We start from the raw sequence: 20,684 nt of genomic DNA on the forward strand, positions 1-20,684 counted from the left end.
TGAACACCCAACAATAGAATATCATCATTGTAAATAAAAGCTGTATTTGACAGTTTGACAGTTTTACAGTTTAAAAATAGGAGTGCTCCGATCGTCACCAAACTTTACAGGATTACTCGCCAGGTCAATCGGAGATTCCCTGAAAGTTTCATTGAAATAGGTCCAGCCGTTTCGGAGCCTATACGGAACATACCCACACACTTTCTCTTTTATATATATAGTTATGGGGGGGCGATCATTGCCTCAAGCAGTAACTGTTGACACATAACCATCTCCCATAACTATTACCTGTATATATTACCTGTATATATTACCTGTATTAGTGATTGCAAGAAAGGAAAAGTATCAAAATTTTTATTTTTATCATCATCCACGTGTACTTCATAAAATAAAAGAAACGTTGGGTGATATATTTTATCTGGTGCCTGATAAATTGAATGATGAAATAGCAGTAAACTTGACTTTTGGCGAAAATTTTCCTTTCATTGCCGAGACGTATAAATTGAAATCATTTCTGACCGAGGTTTGTATATTCTGATCAACATCAATCTATTATCATATCAACCAATTACCGGCCAACTACAGGGCACAGGTCAATGAGGGGTTAAGGCCACCACGCTGGCCAAGTGCGGATTGGTGGATTTCACATTTCTTTAAGAAAATTGTGGAGAACTCTCAGGCATTCAGGTTTCCTCACGATGTTTTCCTTCACAGTTGAAGCAAGTGATATTTTGATTGCTTAAATATGTACATTACTTAGAATAAATAGTTAGAGGTGCGTGAGGTATTCTAACTCGGCTCCCCGAAGGTGAAGTCGAAGTAATACCCACTGGGCTATCACCGCTTCCATATATTTCTATAGTAGGTAATAAGAAGCGATAAAAAGTGCAACCATCAACCATTTATTTTAATTTATTTTTATTCTTGTAAACTAAATAAAAAAGTTTATGACGTGAGCGAAAAAAATTATGAAAGATAAAAAGAAATACAGGAATAATCTGCCAATAATTTTGGCACCTATGAAGGTGTCTCCAACTAACTTAAAACTTCTTCTTCATCAACCTTTGACGTGCAATCAAGAAAACTCTCTTAATATTTAAAAATGCTTAATTTAGTCTTGGAAAACCTTATATTTTCCATCAAAGTTTCCATTTTCTAACTAAAGTCTCAAGACTCAACAGTGAGCTAAATATACTCGTAACCAATGAGCGAAGTATGCTTTGATAACAGTTTCCTATTTGTTTACGTTTCAGGAATTATTAATATTCTAGTTAGAGTAGAATCAGAGACGATTGCAACCGCAATAGAAGCATTGTTCATCCCAAGAGCATTAGTAATATTATAACTACTTACGAGTTAACATCATGTGCACAAAAATTTTTCTTGTGTGTTCTACAATAGTTTTATTATCAAGAACTGTTCGTGCGTTATCTGTTATCCTCGATCCAGGAGACAATCAGACAGTAAAGTGTTTAGAAAGAAAGTGCGTCCCAAAATGTTGTGGAAGTGACCAATATTTGAGCAATTTAACCTTCGTCGCGTGCTCCGACTACGATCAAGTATATGACTATTACAATGTACCAGTTTACGAGAAATTTACGAATAATCCACGTGTACTTCATAAAATAAAAGAAACGTTGGGTGATATATTTTATCTGGTGCCTGATAAATTGAATGATGAAATAGCAGTAAACTTGACTTTTGGCGAAAATTTTCCTTTCATTGCCGAGACGTATAAATTGAAATCATTTCTGACCGAGGTTTGTATATTCTGATCAACATCAATCTATTACCCACTGAAGGGCACGGGTCTATCCATTAGAATAAGAAGGGTTTAGGCCGTAGTACACCACGCTGGCCAAGTCCGAATTGGAGATCTTCACACGCCCCTGAGAAAATTATGGAGAGCTATCTGGCAACAGGCATGCAGGTTTCCTAACGATGTTTTCCTTTACCGTTAAAGCGTGTGATATATAATTTCTTAATTTAGAAACACACATAACTGCTAGAAGTAGGAGGTGCATGCCGCGGATTGAACTCTGCCCCCCGAAAGGCAAGCCGAAGCTTTACGCACTACGCTATCACCGCTAATGTTCGTTGTTTAGTCCGGTAACTCATGGATGCCAGCAACTTTGTCTACGTTTAATTTAAATCGACGCCTGACTAGCGAAGTGGGCAGTGACCCTGCTCTAAGTCCAAGGCCGTGGATTCGATTCCCACAACTGGAAAATGTTTGTGTGATGAACATTGTGTTTTTCTGTATAAATAAGTATTTATGTATATAATTCATAAAAAAATATTCATCCGTCATCTAGGTACCCATAGCACAAGCTACGTTTACTTTGGGGCTAGATGACGATGTGTATATTGTCATCAAATCAAATCAATCAAATCAAATACACTTTATTGTAAACCATAAACAAAGCATTACAAAAACACACTTAAAATAAAGAAGAAAAGGTACAATAGGCGGCCTTATCGCTTAAAAGCGATCTCTACCAGGCAACCTACCAAATCAAATTGAGTACATGAAGTTAAGAAGAAGGGTTAGTTAGGGTGTACACAAAATAATAATTAAATAATAAACATAAATATCCATAAAACATATAATCCTTCACAATAAAAGCTGCAACGCTGTGGAATGCACTCCCTGACGATATTCGTCGCTCTAAATCCCTTGCTATTTTCAAAAGCCGTGTTAGACATCACTATTTGTCATGATAATTTTGTTGTCCGTATATGTGTACTTATACATCTATAGTAAAAATATATAAATATTTATTATTGTATATATATATATATATATATATATATGTGTGTAAATTTGTGTATTGTTTATTGTAATTGCGATTTCCCGTCTCTCATGTATTATTGTGTACTAAAAATTAAAAATTAAAAAAAAAATTAATTTAAGGTTACGGTTAAGGTTACCTGGCAGAGATCACTTTTAGTGATAAGGTCGCCTTTTGCTTTTAATTTTTTTTTTAGGTATATTTGTAATTTCTCCTTTACTCCGCAATAAAGATGTTTAAATAAAGTAAATTACAAAAATAAATTTATAAATGATAATAAATCAAATAAAACTCATACTATATTTATATATTTATTATTACTTAACTAAAAATTTAAAATACAACAAACGGATAGCATTGACACTCCCACCTTTCTGGGTCATGATCATCATCATGTCAACCCATTATCGGGCCACTACAGGGTGCGGGTCTCCTTCTGCAATGAGAAGAGGTAAGGCCGTAGTCCACCACGCTAGCCAAGTGCGGATTGGTGGACTTTACACGCCTTTCAGTACGTTATGCGAACTGTCAGACTTCAGGTATTTTCACGATGTTTTGCTTCGCCGTTAAAGCAAGTGATATTTAATTACTTAAAACGCCCATAATATAAAAAAAAGTTTGAAACGCGTGCCGGGATTCTAACTCGGCCCCCCGCAAGAATAACCGAAGACCTAACCACTAAACTATAAGCGCTGCCTTTCTGGGTATGCAGTTAAAAATAATTACTGTTTTGGTGCGTAATAATAAATTTGAAATATTACTGAGTAATACGAAGTTCTGTTACAATACTTTTTATCTATTGTGGGTTTTATTGCTAATAAGCAATGTAACAAACAATGACGCTTAGTTCCAATTAGTTGTATTTGTTGTTTCCTTATTTTATTGCTACACTTATAAACCAACAATTCATGCCAGGGTTTAGTATTTTTCCCCATGCGGCTATGAGACGTGTCAGTCAACACATTCTAAATTGTTTGCTTTTAAGTCCATCTGGCGTTATCGCGTCGTAACCCAAATGACTCTTCTGTCTTTAATGGGATCGATTGTCGTATTATGACAATGAAGAATCCTTAGAGACCTTATAGAAGGACCAAGCAGATGGTGAACCTTATTCATCGCGTATAAACCGACTAACAATTCCCAAGGCACGCAAGGGACACAGGACACGTCCTTAAAAGTGCGTCGTGTGTCCATCAACCTAAGGCGTTATCTACGCCTAAGGTTGATGGACTTCTGTCTTCTTCTTCTGTCTTTAATGGGATCAATTGTCGTATTATGACAATGTAAAATGACTTGAGACCTTATGGAAAGACCAGGCAGATGGTGCATCTATTCATCGCGTATAAACCGAGTAACAATTCCCAGGCCACACAAGGGACACGGGACACGTCCTCAAAAGCGCCAAATCCATCAATCTTAGGCGTAGATAACGCCTCAGGTTTATGTACACAGGACGGCACTATACGCCCCTCTGACCCGCAGTGTGATTACGTGTTTCACAGCAAGCTTGCGACAGGCGTAAATCTCCCGATGTTTGCTGTCAAAAGAAAAAAAAACATATTCAAAAAATTAAACACATTTTACGGCAAAGATTGCAAGATTTACGCCTGTCGGGAGATACCTAATCACCCTGTGGAACACTGCATTGCAACAATGCTGCAGAAATCAGCTTGGTGGTAGTACCCCGACGAGCCCTGTCTCAAAAAGCTGTAGGTACCTACTATTACTAAAAGAAATCTATGTCAAATCTGTGCGGATTTGTAGGAGGCTAGATGCCTTGATTTAGACTTCGCTTAATTCGTTATGCTTTAGACGATAGTGTCAAATCTATACACACCGGCATATTTAGCGGAACACAAAAAAAGGTCCATAATTTAAAAAATATGGTTTTATTTTACTTCTTTTGTTATTTAAAGTTTCATTTGTTTTACTTAAAATGAGATCACATTAAGAACAGATTTTGCGAGTAAAGGCTATTTGTGAAAAATAGTACATTATGGAACTTTTCATGTAACCGGGAAAAGTGAAAATTAATATTAAAACAACAATTAATTAAATTAGAAAAATGGTGATTACATACATATATACATTTAATATATTTTGAAAATTTTTACCGGGGGATGCTTTGTAATCGATACTGAGTCCAAAACAGATTTTTATTTAATTTTTGTCGTTCTGTCTGTCTGTCCGGCCATCACGTGAAAACTACTGAACGGATTTAAATAAAATTTGGTACAGTGGTAGCTGAAATTCCGGGTCAACACAAAGGATACTTTTTATTATGATAAACAATAAGTTCTCTCCGGGAAATGGGATGAAGTTTTTTATCAATTTTACTTCATAGCTCCGTTAAAGCATGTATCGTCTTATTTTAATAAGGATCTGATAAATATTGTCGGAGATAAAGGACATAACACTTCACAAATAACAGCAAGTCGCAAGGCACATGGGACAATGCTCGAATACATGTGTATCATCCTACTAATATTATAAATGCGAAAGTTTGTGAGTATGGATGTATAGATTGATGTATGTATATATGTATTTACTTTAATAATGACAAATTACTGACTCAGTATACCACGTAAAATAATAGAGGGTCCATAGCTAGCCACGATGATTACGATGTATGTTAGTATCAGATCTATTCTAGCTTTTTGATTGACTCATGCGCGGACGATGTTGCGTGTGTCCATTAGTTACATCAGTATGTATGTGCAACATTCAAGCTTACTTGGCGATAAAAACTTCTCGGTAAATATCGCGAAGTTCGGAATCGCTCGACGAAGAGCGAGAAGAGTACTACTTCGCGATACCACGAATATTCGCGTTATCGGTGCATAAGTAGTAAAGTATGCTTATGTATGCCTTAAAGCAGCATTATTTGCAATGCTGTGTTCCGGTCTAAGGCTGCCAGTCCTCCGGAGCGGAGCGGGGCAGCGGATACGAGAAAGGGAGAAATATTAACCAATAGGATTGCACGAAATTTCCGCTGCTCTTGAGTGAATCAGACACAGTACGCAACTGCGCTCCGCATTAGTCCGTTTCTCGGCTCCGCTGCCTCGCTCCGCTCCGGTGGACGGGCAGCCTAAAGCGCGTGGTTACCGATGTAATTACAGGCACGAGAGGCTTAACACGTACTCGTATACGTACTGTATCCTCAGGTTGATGGATACAGGGCGGCATGGCAGGACGAGATTTTAGCATGCCCATATAGGATATGGTTTTTCAGTAACCCTCACGTGGGCCATATATACGTACGTACTATATACTATATACGCCTGGTACGTCAACTATTTCTATTAAAAAAAATAAGGTCTCAATATAAAAATTAGTGTTATTTTTATCACACTCGTACAGAATGCTAATAATCAATCCCTATCCCGATCCCTATCCCTATCTCTACTTTATATTATAAATGTCAATGTAAGTTTGTTTGTTACGCTTTCACGCAAAAACTACTAAACCGATCCTCATGAAACTTTGTACACATATCTTTGAAAATGTTAAAAGTAATATAGGATACTTTTTATCCCGACATTAAGCTAGGTTCCTTTGGGAGAGGGGATAAAAGTGTTTGACGATTTTACACCATAACTCCGACAAATTATAACCAATATAATAAATATTTTTGTACTATAGAGGTTATAATGCTTAAGTTTTTCATAATAACTGGGGATTTTCTTCATTTTATATAATCTGCATACCCTGTGCATACCCTCTATGCACGCCGAGGACGAATAAATATATATTTATTTTCAGACTGGTGAATTGTACATGGACTTTCCGAACGCCTACTTGCGATGGCGTCCGGTAGAACACTTTTGTTTCGACTACGTGCTAGACGATGAAACGGGGGAGGTGAAGCCCTCATATGTATTGGTATTTCTTGAACCCGGTACCGAAGTGGGCGTTCAAAGTTACTATTACTATTGTAAGTAAAACCTTCTTCACCTGTCCTATCGCGAAATGTTATGCTTATATACCTACTTGAGTTTTTTTTTTTAAATTCAACTATAAGTTAGCCCTTGCCAGCAATGGTGATCCTGTCTTAGATGGTAGCGGACTGTTAGGGTTATGGCAGTTATTTACCATAACTCCAATGGGTTTTTACTCGACATCGTACCGAAACGCTAAATCGCTTGCCAGATAAGTGCCTCCCACTAGACAAGAACGGGGTTAGTGCCAGCTTAAGAAGTCAAGGCGCCCAAGACGAAAGACTGTAAATGCGTTTCAAGCTAATTGGACACACCATAGACCAGAAAATCATCTTAGTCACATCCTGGGGTTACTGGAGAAGTTACTTCATATATTTATATTTGTTACCACAATTTCGGGTCCATAATTAATAAAAAAAGTATTGCAATGATTAAACCAAAAATGTTAGTTAGGTTATGTGGATGTGTTCCTTGCATGCCCTTGCGAACTGTTGCTTTGTTTATTTATTGCTTTGTATCTTTAAGAACTGCTTTTTATTAACGTGCAGTCTTAGATCAAATGTGCTAAAAAGGGAGTTTTCCACGCACTGTATCTTTGTAATGTTGACATATTTGTAGTTGGAAAAAATACATGATATTTTTAAGGCCTTAAATTAGTTCATCTCGTCTCATAAAACGATTTATGTACATTTGTAGCATAAAAAAAACATTTAAACACACCTGTACATCATATTTCAACGCAGTGTACCTCCTTAAAAAAAAGTATGATTCACTCCGAAAATATAATATTAAATTTAGAATAGTATAACACAATCCTTCTCGCGCTCACTTTTTTTAATTCGTAAATGTTTTTTTTTCGTATTTACGGCATTCTTTTCCTCATATAAGTACTTAACTTTTCCAGACTTGATAATATCATGCGTGTTTCTCGCGCTGGTACTCGTGGTCTATATCATACTGCCCGAGCTACGGAACCTGGGCGGAATGATACTGATGGCGTACACCTCCAGTTTGATGATGGGCTTCGTCCTACTGGCAGTGATGCAAAGCAACAACATAACAAAATGTGTTGAGTTAAGTAAGTAGGGTTTACGTATTACGACTCTTTTAACAGTATAATTTGATAAACTGAGCAGATGATCCACCGATTGTAACTTTAAAAAATATTTGTGTAGTTAATATGTAAATGTAGTATGTATGTTCATGTAAGTTTATATTACATTTCTTTTTTTTGTTTTTTTTTTTGTAACTTACGCACCATCCATTTTCCACTCTTTTATCGGCTTCGTACGCTCAGGTTGCCTTTAAAAGATCACTTTTAGTGATAAGGCCGCCTTTGCACCCTAGCACTAAGTATTATTACTGTTTTCCTTGTATTTTCCTTTTTTATGTTGTGTTGCAATAAAGTTTTTCTATTCTATTCTATTCTATAACTATTAACAGAGCAAAACTTTGCAGGGCATACAAGGAACACGTCCTAAAAGTGCTGCCCCTTGTCCATTGACCTGAGGAATCATCTAAGCCTCATTTGATGGATTGCTTTAGCCTCACGTGCCTGTAATTATACCAAATGCGCTCTTCAGACAGCGTTGCAACAACATTGCTTGGCGGTAAAAATAGGCATGATGACAACCTCTGAAACAAGAGGCTAGGTCTTTATTTGGCCTTAGTACCATCGCTTATTCAACTCTGATTTTTTAAAAAAGCGGTGCCGTCATATAGCGGCCGTTATACACGGACGAAAAAATACGGCTGTCTTTTATGGTGCTATTAACACATAGTTTTTTTTTTTTTTTGACAAACGTCATAACGTATCCAGGTGAGAAAATGGTCAATTTCTCTAACTCTAAAATTACCCCACCAATGTATAACGATCAATGACGTTATATTACGTCAGTTGTCTCAATTGAGTTTTTCTGTATTCTTTACTTTTTACGACATTAAAAGCTCCATGGTTACCAAAGTACAAAATCTATTTAAATTTCGTTGTCCTCGCTGCTCCAGTTGTTGTTCCTGTCAAACAAACACGTTTAATATAATAACAAAATAAATACATCGCTATTAATTTAACGTTCACAAACCATCCGACACCGACGAGATGGCCGTCATGCAAATGGCGGCACCGCTTTTTGACGTTACGTTGTCAATTACCGCCCTCTAAAACCCCGCCATTTTGGTTACATAGACAAAGTACTCTGCTACATTAAGGCCGCACGGCACCGTTTTTATAGTAAACGCAATTTTACCGACTTGAACCAATTTGCGCTCTCAAATATAGCCCACGCCACCCTTATAAACAATACGTAAAATTCATTTATTTGCATTATTGCATACCGATACTTGTCGGAGTGCCAACAAATTTTAGGGTTGGCTCTAAATTTAAAAAGGAATTAATCTTTTTTTTAATTCCACTACAAGTTAGCTCTTCACTGAAATCTCACCTGGATGCAGTTTAAGAAGGTAGCGGGCTCACCTGTTAGAAATATGGAACCCCCAATCGTTTTCTACGCGGCATCGTACTGGAATGCTAAATCAAAATTCAAAAATAAAATCACAATTCAAAATCCATTTATTTCAAGTGGACCTAATATAAGCACTTTTGAAACGTCAAGTCTGTCTGTGTGTAGTGACTCTACCACCGGTTCGGAAGGCAGATTCTACCGAGAAGAAGCCGGCAAGAAACTCAGCAGTTGCTCTTTTCCAATATCAACAATTTACATTTTACATTTTAAAATTCATTTTTCTATCTTGTGAGAGATGAAAGCTGAGCCGGATGCTTCGAAGCAACCTTGTCATTAAGAAATTCATCAATTGTATAATAACCTCGCTGTAATAAATGTGTTTTAACACATTCTTTTAACTTATGCATTGGTAGACCACCAGACCAGAACACATAACCTTTTCTTTTATAATCGACGGACCAAGCACGAAGAAAGCTCTAATTGCACCTGCAACCACAGCCTCCAAACACAGAATTGCAACAACACTGATTAGCGCCAAACATAAACATTGCAATAGTACTTCCCCTACGAGCTCTGTCACAAAAAGATCTACTACTTCACATTCGTTAATTATATGTTTCCGAAATTGGCTCGATGGGTATCGAAACCTCCCATTGTCCACTCTACTTATAAAAAAGACAACAATGCTTACGACTGGTCCAGGGAGGTCGTCAAATTTTAATATTTATCGCGTTCCCCTATACATGTGGTATGGTAGGGAACGTGATAAAATATTCCTTCCTATTTATATCAGCATCGTTCACCTATCTGGCTCTGTGGTGCCCAGCAGTTTCATGCCGATATATATCAGGATACATAAACAATCGAATATCAATGGCCTTGTAATGTAAAGTAGTAATAATTCATTCGGTTTATCAATTATGTTTATTTGTTGTTTTGTTTTTTTTTTCTTCAATTATTTATAAACCTTTTACTGATAAATATGTACTAATTCTGTTCGTTTAATTAGTTCTTTGGTGTTAGTCCATATAAGCAGACCTACTGGACGTTTCAAAATTAATAAATAATAAATAATAATGTATATATATTACGAATATAAATAACTCATAATATACATATAAACACCCAGCACTGAAAAACATTAATATTCATCGCACAAACATTTTCCAGTTGTGGGAATTGAACCCACGGAATTAGACTCAGAAAGTAGGGTCTATGCCCACTGCGCCAATCGGCCGTTAAATTACTTATAAAGTAGGACTATCAATACTAATATTATAATCCATAGTGATATTATAAATGCGAAAGTAAACACTTTTGTTTTTTTTGTTATTTTACGTACCCAACCAATCAATCGGCTTGATTTTTGGCATGGATTTAGTTGAAAGGATAGAAGGCAACATAGGCTACTTTTTATTCCAGGAAAACAAACGGTTCCCAAGAACTGGCCAAACAACAGACAAAAACTAGTTTTAAATTTTAATTATAATGAAGTTTTTTGGTGACAACCCTATTCACAACAATAACAGTTAAACTCTGTATGTGAGCCAAGAGGTTGTTAGCAAAATCATATGTTTTGATAACGAGTAATCGCTACCAGAAATAATGTTACCTGCCAACGAGACTGCCTATCTTTCAACTATGTATCTTCCTCGGTGTCTTGGGATCGAATCCAATTTCGGGCAAGAAATTGGTATTGGATATGCAAAAAATTCAATATCAGACCGTATTTAGGACACTATTTACTCGGATAAAATGTTGAGCAGTTGGTTCCCTTTTTTATAATAAAGCCCACCAATCCATGTCGGAGCAGCGTGATAAGTCTGTGCTCTAAAATCCAGTAAGAAAGGACGTCCAGTGCCAAGTAAAACAGAAACATTGAAAGGACAAAGAGTGTTAAGAAGTGATGAAGAGCGCCAGGTACATAAACCAACTCTCCTTTCATCTCGTCTCATATTGTCCCGTTTGTTGAACGCAGTTTAGTTATTAAAACACAGAGGTCATTTTCGTTCTTTTTTTTAATGTTTAATTTTTTTTTTCTCATTCCAGCTGGCTCGATATATTTTTTCTTGTTGGCAACTTTCTGCTGGATGAACGTTATGACGGTGGACATATGGTGGACTTTCCGGTAAGTTGTAAAATATTAATTCATCATCATCATCATCAACTCATCACCAGCCCACTACAGGGTCTCCTCTCAGAATGAGATATGGCTATGGTCCACCACTCTGGTCGTGCGGATTTTTAGACTCGGCACCGAAGAGATATAATATCCCTACTAATATTATAAATGTCAATGTAACTTTCTTTGTTACGCTTTCACGCAAAAACTACTTAACCGATCCTCATGAAATTTTGTACACATAGTTTTGGAAGTGTTAGAAGTAATATAGGATACTTTTTATCCCGACATTAAGCTCGGTTCCTTTCGGAGAGGGGATGAAAGTGTTTGACGATTTTACAGCATAACTCCGACAAATTATAACCGATTTAAATAATTATTTTTCTACTATAGAGGTTATAATATGTATTTAATTTTGCCCAAACTTTGTGTGGATCTGATGAATGTGGTTGGAGATAGAGGACAGAACTCCTCAGCGGACAGCAGCAAACCCCTCATTTAAGGCTTAGCGATACTGAATACTTTACATTTTATTAGATCTACAACTAAATTAAATGCCACATCAAAAAACAAAATCAAACGCAGACGAAGTCGCGGGCAACAGCTAGTAAAAGACAAAAATTATAAGAAAGCAATGTGTCATCTCTTTCAAACGTGTCTCATTGTAATATGGACCTTTGAAAAAGAAGATCGAAACTGCAACGTCGCCTACTAGATGACGCTACAGTCGCTATAAGACTGATGTGCAAGGCATATACTAATTTCGGCATCGACGGCAGGTCGTCGCGGAAATTAGGAGTCGTAGCTAAATTGGAGAAAGCGATTGCCAGATAGTCGCTGTGGTTCAAATCCTGTCGGTTCCGAAATTTTTTATATGCATTTTAAATTTATAACACAAGAGGTGTTAGCTCCCTTTGTGTGTTCTATCGACTCTATAATGGAGAGTGTTCTGAAGAGTCGTTTGGATTGACACCTCCTTCCCTGTTCTCTGACCGCACCTCACGCCGGAGAAATAAATTCCACCCTCATCATCTGGATGCCTGGTATTTTTCTACTATTCGAAATACCAGACCATTTCTAACATGTACTTGCGAATTATGGAACAATCTCCCATTTGATGTGTTTCCTCAAACATACAATCTGGGGTTATTCTAGGGGCGGATAAACAAATTCCTTAAAAGCCGGCAACGCATCGGTAGCTCCTCTGGTGCTGCGTATGTTTATGAACAGCGGTGATCACTTAACATCAGGTGCCCCACTTGCCCGTTTGCCCACTATTAATATAAAAAAAGACTTCGCACGCCTTTAAGAACATTTTGGTGAACTCTCAGGCATGCAGGTTTCTTCACAGCAGATGGTAGTAGCAGAGAGATAGCTGGTGCCCATTCTCCGTTATATTCCTTTAGTAGCTTAGAACGACACCCGCGGGAATAGGAGGGGTGGTGACAACTGTATGTTGATCTACCGTCACCACACGGCATATAAGAACCTTGATAACATTCAGCAGTCGCTGAAGATGGATAGGAAATCCTAAGTACATCAGCTCCTACATTTTTTTTAAGTTTTAAATTATTTTTATCGAATACGAAAACAACAATTTAAACTTAAGACAAAGATAATCTTATGAGATGACAATCTCTTATCTATGAAAATAATTTAAAACTTAAAAAAATGTACGTAGGATTTGCTCTTAACGTCCCGCTGCTCGCCACGGCCTCCTCTCTATATTAGAGAGATTTTTTTAGGAGAGATAGTTTTAATATATAGACCCACAACGCTACACAAATGCGGGTTGGTGGGTTTATCAAAATGAATTCTTTTATTTCAGTGGTTACGCGAAAGCGAGGCCTATTCATCGAAGAGGAGAACGCTTTAAGTTTTGCATGTATTGCCTCTACGCCTGGGGACTGCCTGGCGTAATGACCATCGGACTGATTGAAGTTGACAGAGCGGATTTGTCTGAAACGCCCTGGATTATCAAACCTCTGATAAACAGAGCAGGGTGCTTTCTGCAAGGTAATTTTTTGCTGTAAATAATAGATATAAATAAATAAATATACTACGACAACACAAACATTGCCATCTATTTTGGGAATAAGCGTAGCTTCTGTAATAGGTACTAAGATAACTGATGAAAAATTTTATGATTAATATACAATTACTTATACTTAATATTATACAGATAAACACTCAAACACTGAAAAATATTTATGTTCATGACACAAACATATTAAAGTTGTGAGAAACGAACCCACGGCCTTTGACTCAGATTGCAGGCTCACTGCGCCAGTCCACCGTCAAAACGAAACCCAGTTTAAACAGTAGTATTGTGTTAACAGTGTAAAACAATTTTTCCCCTGCCCAGTGGTTAATCTCACGAGAATTTCCAACTATGCAGATATTATATGTGCACATTGTAGTACCTCACCCTCAAAGATCCAACACGACAGGAATGAGATCTGGTGCAGAATCGACAGCTTAACGTGCTCTCCGGAAACACCGGCAACCTTAAACTCCAGGCTGGTACTTTTTTTCCCACTTACTGATGGTAAGTGGGCCATCGAGATACAGAATCGACAAAGAAAAAGATACAGAATCGGCCTGCATTTTTTTAACACTTTTTTATAACTATTATTTTGATTTCAGAGGGACAGAAAATGCTTTACTTGTATATGCCGATTTTGATACTGATTCTTTGCAATTGGCTGTTCTTCTTGATGACGGCATATAACATAAGACGGTTGATGCGCGGAACTGCTGTACTGAATTCAGCTGCCGCTGGCAACGCAGCCGCTCACCAGCAACAGAGAAACAGGTATAAATCAATGAATTAGCTGCTGAGTGTAACAACTTTTAAAGAGCAAATAAAAATAGTTCAGTATTTTTTTTTATAATTCATTGTTTTTTTTATTGGCTCTTAAGAGAGATAACCCAATTCAGTAACAATAAGGCGGTCTCTCTAAATGCTATTAATTTTGGGTACGATGATTAGTAATACTCATTTAGCCAACTTTATGGGAACTTTTTTTTGAACATTCCATCACAGATTAATAATAAAAGTTTGCAATTTTAATCCTTTAAATATATTTACTATGCACTTGGAATAATAAGTAGATTTAATATTAAAATGGTTGAATGCAATCTCTTTGCATAATATGCTTTATATGGACAACAGTAAATTAATAAAGCCGAAGATTTTTTCAATTTTTATAATATATATTTTTCAACAACAATATATTACATTTTTCAGACTGATGGTGTACCTGAAGCTGTCCGTAATAATGGGAATAAATTGGCTATTGGAAGTTGTCAGCTATTTCACTCCCAAACTACGAGCATGGGAGATCTCTGACACATACAATTTGCTCATAGGATTCGCGATATTCCTCATATTCGTCTGCAAAAAGAAAATATACAAAAAATTAGTAGCAAGGTAAGTGACAATGCTATTTTCGGAACAACCCTACATAAAGTTTAACGTTACGAACTAAAATAGGTAATAACCTATATAATATATTACTATATATATATATATATATATATATATATAGTAATGTAGTAATATATATAGTATGTGTAGTGTGTGTAGCTACACAAGCTACAATTTTCAAACCGAAAATGAAAACACTGACCTCATTACCTTGATATTTGTGAACACATACAGTTTCCCTCATCAAATTTGGCCACGGCGGTCAATCTTCAAAGAGATTTTTCTAACAACGCGGGAGTAGGGCACAAGTGTATGCGTAAAGCCAAGTTCACACGTTATACACTCACTCTCATATTCCGACAGCAAATCCGACACTAATTCCCATTTTCACCAAACCTAGAAATCGCCTTAATCGGATGCCTGGTAGTTTAGGTGATTCCTAGAGACAAAAAAAAACGTTTCACCAACTCATATGTGATGTCTAACAAAATTAGGCGCCGTCTAAAGATACGACTCCAATTCGGCGGATCGTAACGTTTAGGGGACTCGTAAACTGACACTTAACAGATGAATAAAATACAAATTCGGTTTTTTAATAACCATAAGTCCATACGAAAAATGAAAATATGATAATACAAACACAAAATACCACACCTTGTGCGAGAACCATACACAAGCTAGATTCTATGAGTTGCCCAGTGAAAATACGATTGAAGAAAGGTAAATGTATGCCTAGGAATCTTCTTTGATCAGGCGTACCTTACCTATAGAGATAAGGGAAATAGATTAGGTGCAGGTGGTGCTCTCCGCAACACTGAATTGTGGAACTTATTTGTGAGCATAATTAACTTTATGGGCTATAAATTGTAGCCCTTTGTGGTATTAAGATTCACATTGCATGACATTAAATGATCTTAAATTGTAGATTTTTTATTGACACCAATAAAATGGAGACGTAGAAACATATTTTAACTCTGAGAAAGTAAACTTTCAAAGATATAATATGCTGACAACCAGCCAGGCACTGGAAAATTTGATTATTCAGTACGTATAAAGCGTGTGTGCGTGCGGTATTATGTTTGTGCTTTTTTGTTCAGTTATGTTTTGTGATGGATATGTTTCATTGCATCATGTTTATCATCATTAACACTATTAAGCTATAAGCAAGCAGTCGCGTGCACTTCATACATGCACAAAAGCATTGCTTACCCTAACATTGATATATATAACTCTTGTAGGAGGCAGATTTTTGCCATTTATGCAATTTTCCTGCTGTAGGGTATGCACCTGGTAAGAAACCCAGTGCACGCCACTGTAAGCCCACTATCAAATCATATTTTCCTCCGTATCATATTTTATGAAGCATGTTCCCGTAATCAGCTACCTAATTAAAGTTTTTTTTATAGTCTAACGTTGCCAGCTTGTTTAATCTGTCCAAACTACAGTAAAACACTAAGCAATATTCAATATTCAAAATTCTCTTCTGCAAAAATATGATTTTAGTTTATTTTAAATTTTTTGACAAGTTTAGCTTTAAGAGTTGATTTATATTAGGATCAAGGCTTACGCACTTCTTTTACGTTCCTCATTCAGTTCATCTTCTGGGTGCCAAGTATGTGATTACCCGCGTTTACTTATTCCCTCATTCCGTTAATCTTCTGGATGCCAAGTTTGAGATTACCTACGTTTACTTATTCAATCACGCAAAAGTTGACTATGATTTATACAATATCCAAAGAGCGCCATCTAGTGATATTACTATAGAAAATCTTTAACTAGTCACCGGCACATAAATATAAACGTTCATAAAAATGAGCCATTTGCCACTCCAGCTTGCTCTTACTCGTAGTAGAGTAATTCTGATACCTTCTACCAATTTTTCTTTTGGCAAGATATGAGCCAGCCCTTCTGTCATCAGATAAGGCAATCAACCCCGGTTTAATGTCGATGCCACAGACAGACACACACACATATACACAAATTCCTTCTGCTATATATTCCTTCTACCAATGATGATGATGAATGATGATCTTCTACTTCATCTATATTTAAATCACATTCTCATTTTTCTCGCCAGGTTTTATGAGTTACACAGTACATACTTCGGTGGAAAACGTCCAACGCGGACCTTGACCAAAAGCAGTACGAGCAGTAGCACCCTGGACTCGAATATTAGTCAAGAAATACCAATGCAAGTATCCAGCAATCCGATGCCGGAGGAGAAACGGGACAGGAAGAACGATTTCAATAGAACAAATTACAAAATTAACAATGACGACTTGAAGTGATTTTTTTATAATATAAGAAGAAATGTATTTGATCTCTCATGCATTATATGTTTAATAGCTTTAATACAATAGGCATGATGACAAAATCGCCCTGATGCTCGGAAGAATTTACTAAGTATAACCAAAAAATATGTCATTTTTGCAGAAATCAAAGGTTTTGTTGATGTAAATTGTAAATTATATTTTCAAAAATTATTTCCATCGGAAATGCTCGCCGGGTGCCATGGCCGTAAATAAGAGATTATTCAGTTCTTTGAAATAGCGAAAAATTATAGATTATAGAATTAATAACGAAAAACTTAGCAGTTGATAGATTGTCATCGTTAGATTTTGCATTTATTGAAAATAAATACCGGTCTCACTTTGAATATAAATAAAAATACGTTTTTTACAATACATTAGTCATAATTATGTCATTAGATAAATACAATATTTTAGCTATTCTTACTTATTGTCATCTTGCCTATTAAATGCGAAAGTGTTTGTTGTCATTTATCTGGGACTGACGCGACGTGGCGGTGTATGCTATGTTCAAGGTCTACGATTTTTGAGCATTATTGCGTGAGGCTAATAGTACACAGCGTTTAAAAGTTTAAGTATCTCTAATTAAAGCATAACTCTAAGCTAAACACTGACATTTAATAAAACTATTTATAAAAATTTTCTTCTTCTATCTTCTTGACACTTTTGCCGGGACTCCGAACTCTGGTGATTTTAGTCCCGCCATTTTCAAAATTTTTATATAACCTTCCTCTTTGAGATCTGGGTTCCTGCCGATTTTGAATGCTAACTCCAACATATATCGACCACAGATTATGTATAATTTTGGCCACTTTGAACGAAGCTAAGCGAAGCGGAAGCTGAGCCAATACGCGGTGATATGCAGATTAACAACCAATCACACTACGCGTAGGTTTAACAAGAGATTAGTTTTGATTGCATGCAAGATGCGTACGGTCTACGTTTTATGTTTAAGTCGTGATTAATATGTTTGGAATATAAGAGAATCAGGGACCAGCAGAACTTTATGTATCTCGGATATAAAATTAGTTTGAAGCTTCCAACATGGGTTACCATGTTAAAAATCTATCCAAACCGTGTAGGACTCATAAGTCAACATCTCTTGAGAATGCTTCGGTGTCTCGGAGCGTATAACTTTTAAACATCTGTTTGGTGTGGGGTATTATGATTGAAGAAATTATAAGCTGAACCGTACTAACTTCGTGCTTGATTAATGTAGGTACATTGTATAAAATGGAATTCCTCGAAGGTACGCCTGACTTAAAAATAATAATAGCTACTATTGTAATAAATTAAGAATTTGCTATTTGATAAGTGACCTGTTGATGAGCTAGATGACCTACCCTACTGACAACAATGTTACCGCCACTAACAAAGCCTTCTTTTTAAATTAATTCGAAGTCTTAATTTGCATACAAAATTATCAATTAATTTATATTTCGGCTGTTCCTTTTGGTTTCAAACATAACAAAATAAGAAAATGAAAATCTATCTAGATGCATAATATAAGTTATATATATGTGATTTTTTTTATTTAATATGTTATTCATAATTAATCATATAATAATGATTATGTGATCTTCTGCCAAAGTCAGTTAATTTTATAGTTAAACATTGATGTATTAGGTGTCGACATGATAAGATAAGATACATTTAGAAGTAGGTAGATATAACATTTGTTGTGAATAAAACTACAATCAAAGTTAATGTATATTAACTGTTTTTATTTCATTCAAACACCCAACAACGGAAATTATATTTTTTGAAATTATTATACAGGGTGGCTGGGAAAGTGATTTCAAAGGATAATATTAAATACCTTTTATATTCTAATACAAGTTAGCCCTTGACTGCAATCTTACCTGCTGGAAAGTGATGATATAGTCTAAATCTAGTCTATTCATTGTATAGTATTGCAGGTATTCAGTTTTAAATTTTGCTTTATTTGATTAGCTTTTAGATTATCTAAATTAAGCATGCTGTGGTCATTTCTAGAAGGTTTCAATCTCTGTCTTTCTCTTGTATTTATGTTATTCTCATGATAACGTCATTGGTTGTTACCAGTTTAATGATCCAATAAAAACAAAAAAAAAAAAAAAAAAAAAAATGGTAAATGGTAACCTTTTAGGGGTATGGCTTACTCCTTAACAATAAGGTTGACAATCCAGATGCACTCAGCAAATGCTCGTTAGCTGTGCGAGTGCCTGGTAAAACGGTACGAACTTGCAGGGGAAGATTACCACTATTTTCACTCGATTCGTTACGTACGCACTATGCTCGAAATGCTTCAACATTTCGCGCGCTTTCGTTTCTTAATAATATGTGTTCTCAGCACCAACAAATTGACATATTTAATATATGTTTAGCTAAGTTCCTAAATTATGTTCAGACAAATTAACTAATATTTTTGTAATGTACATCTGTAACTGACTTAGTATACGTTTTGGCTAGCTGCAATTATACTAAGGATATAAATAAATAAATAAATAAATGGCAGTTTTGTTAAACCAATACTTAATCGGTTTCTACGGGACATCTTGCCGGAACACTAAATTGCTTAGCAGTACGTCTTTGTGGGTAGGGCGGTAACTAGTTTAAAGCCGAAGCCTCCCCACAGACCAGACCAGAAAAAAATTAGAAATATCTGATAACTACCGTGCAGTGGTGCAGCGACGAGCGTCCTGGGATCTCCGGCAGGGGAGCAGGTCGCCAGGGTAGTTTTCAATAGTGCGGTGAATACGCAAGTGAACCCCGTGCTCTCACTTATAGGTCTATCGAGGAACACAGAATTTTTAGTGGGTGCAAGTCCCATATAAGTACTCCGTTTCCCCCAACGGAGTGCTATGCGTCAGGCATTTTCTCTGTATAAAAAAGGGTAGTTGTCAATACATAATATTAACTGATTAAATAAGAACACAGACGATTGACGTAATATTTATTTTATTGCTACATTTCCCCCATTTGGACGCTTCATTACAACACCAATGTAAAAAACTTCATTTTTATAAAGCTTCTCTATTCTCTCTCAACGCATTTTCAGCTAAAGTATTTTGCGACTTCTGCGCTCGAACAGTTATTTTGAACTTTTAATTAGATTTTAGCCAATCATTGTTTGTTTGTGTTACGTAATGTAAACTTTAGTTTAAAAAATCCCCAGCTAGGTTTGTTGTGGGCTTCTCTTTGACCAGGGCGCGTTTGGAACCATTCTAGCTTTGGTTTTAAGTTAATGAGTAATCAAATCATATCATCACCTCGCAATATTAGAAACATACCTAGGTATATGTATGAACGCTTCATAAGTGCAGGGATAGGCCTACATAAATAAAGAATTTTCCCAAACTGCCCCTGTCACGTATCGTACCACTGCACCAAAGGAGTGATGAGCACTCTTGGCACTATCCCGTTCTCTTGCTGTAAGTCCTATCTACAAAGGTTGCCTGTAAGAGATTGCTTGCAGCAATAAGGCCGCCTTTGCATGTCTACATTGTGTACTGTATACTCCTTACTGTTTCTTTTCCTGTATGTTATACGTGCAATAAAGTGTTTCTTCTTCTTCTTCTTCAAAGGATATATTAGGGTTTGTTTTTTAACCCCTTCAATAACCCAACATTAAAATGAAGTGGAAATACTA

General features: G+C 36.3%; 1 protein-coding gene across 1 annotated transcript; it reads left to right on the plus strand.

Annotated features, from left to right (window-relative positions):
- The first annotated feature begins 1,313 nt into the window (after positions 1-1,313).
- On the plus strand, positions 1,314-18,548 carry LOC120628529 (G-protein coupled receptor Mth2-like). The gene is made up of 8 exons (XM_039896914.1): positions 1,314-1,760; positions 6,555-6,726; positions 7,635-7,808; positions 11,242-11,320; positions 13,143-13,330; positions 13,961-14,129; positions 14,565-14,747; positions 16,822-18,548. The coding sequence occupies exons 1-8, from the start codon at positions 1,365-1,367 to the stop codon at positions 17,030-17,032; spliced, it is 1,572 nt and encodes a 523-aa protein (XP_039752848.1). The 5' UTR covers positions 1,314-1,364; the 3' UTR covers positions 17,033-18,548.
- Positions 18,549-20,684: the final 2,136 nt, after the last annotated feature.

The sequence above is a fragment of the Pararge aegeria genome, chromosome 13 (genome assembly GCF_905163445.1).
Source record: "Pararge aegeria chromosome 13, ilParAegt1.1, whole genome shotgun sequence".
NCBI classification, from domain to species: domain Eukaryota; kingdom Metazoa; phylum Arthropoda; class Insecta; order Lepidoptera; family Nymphalidae; genus Pararge; species Pararge aegeria.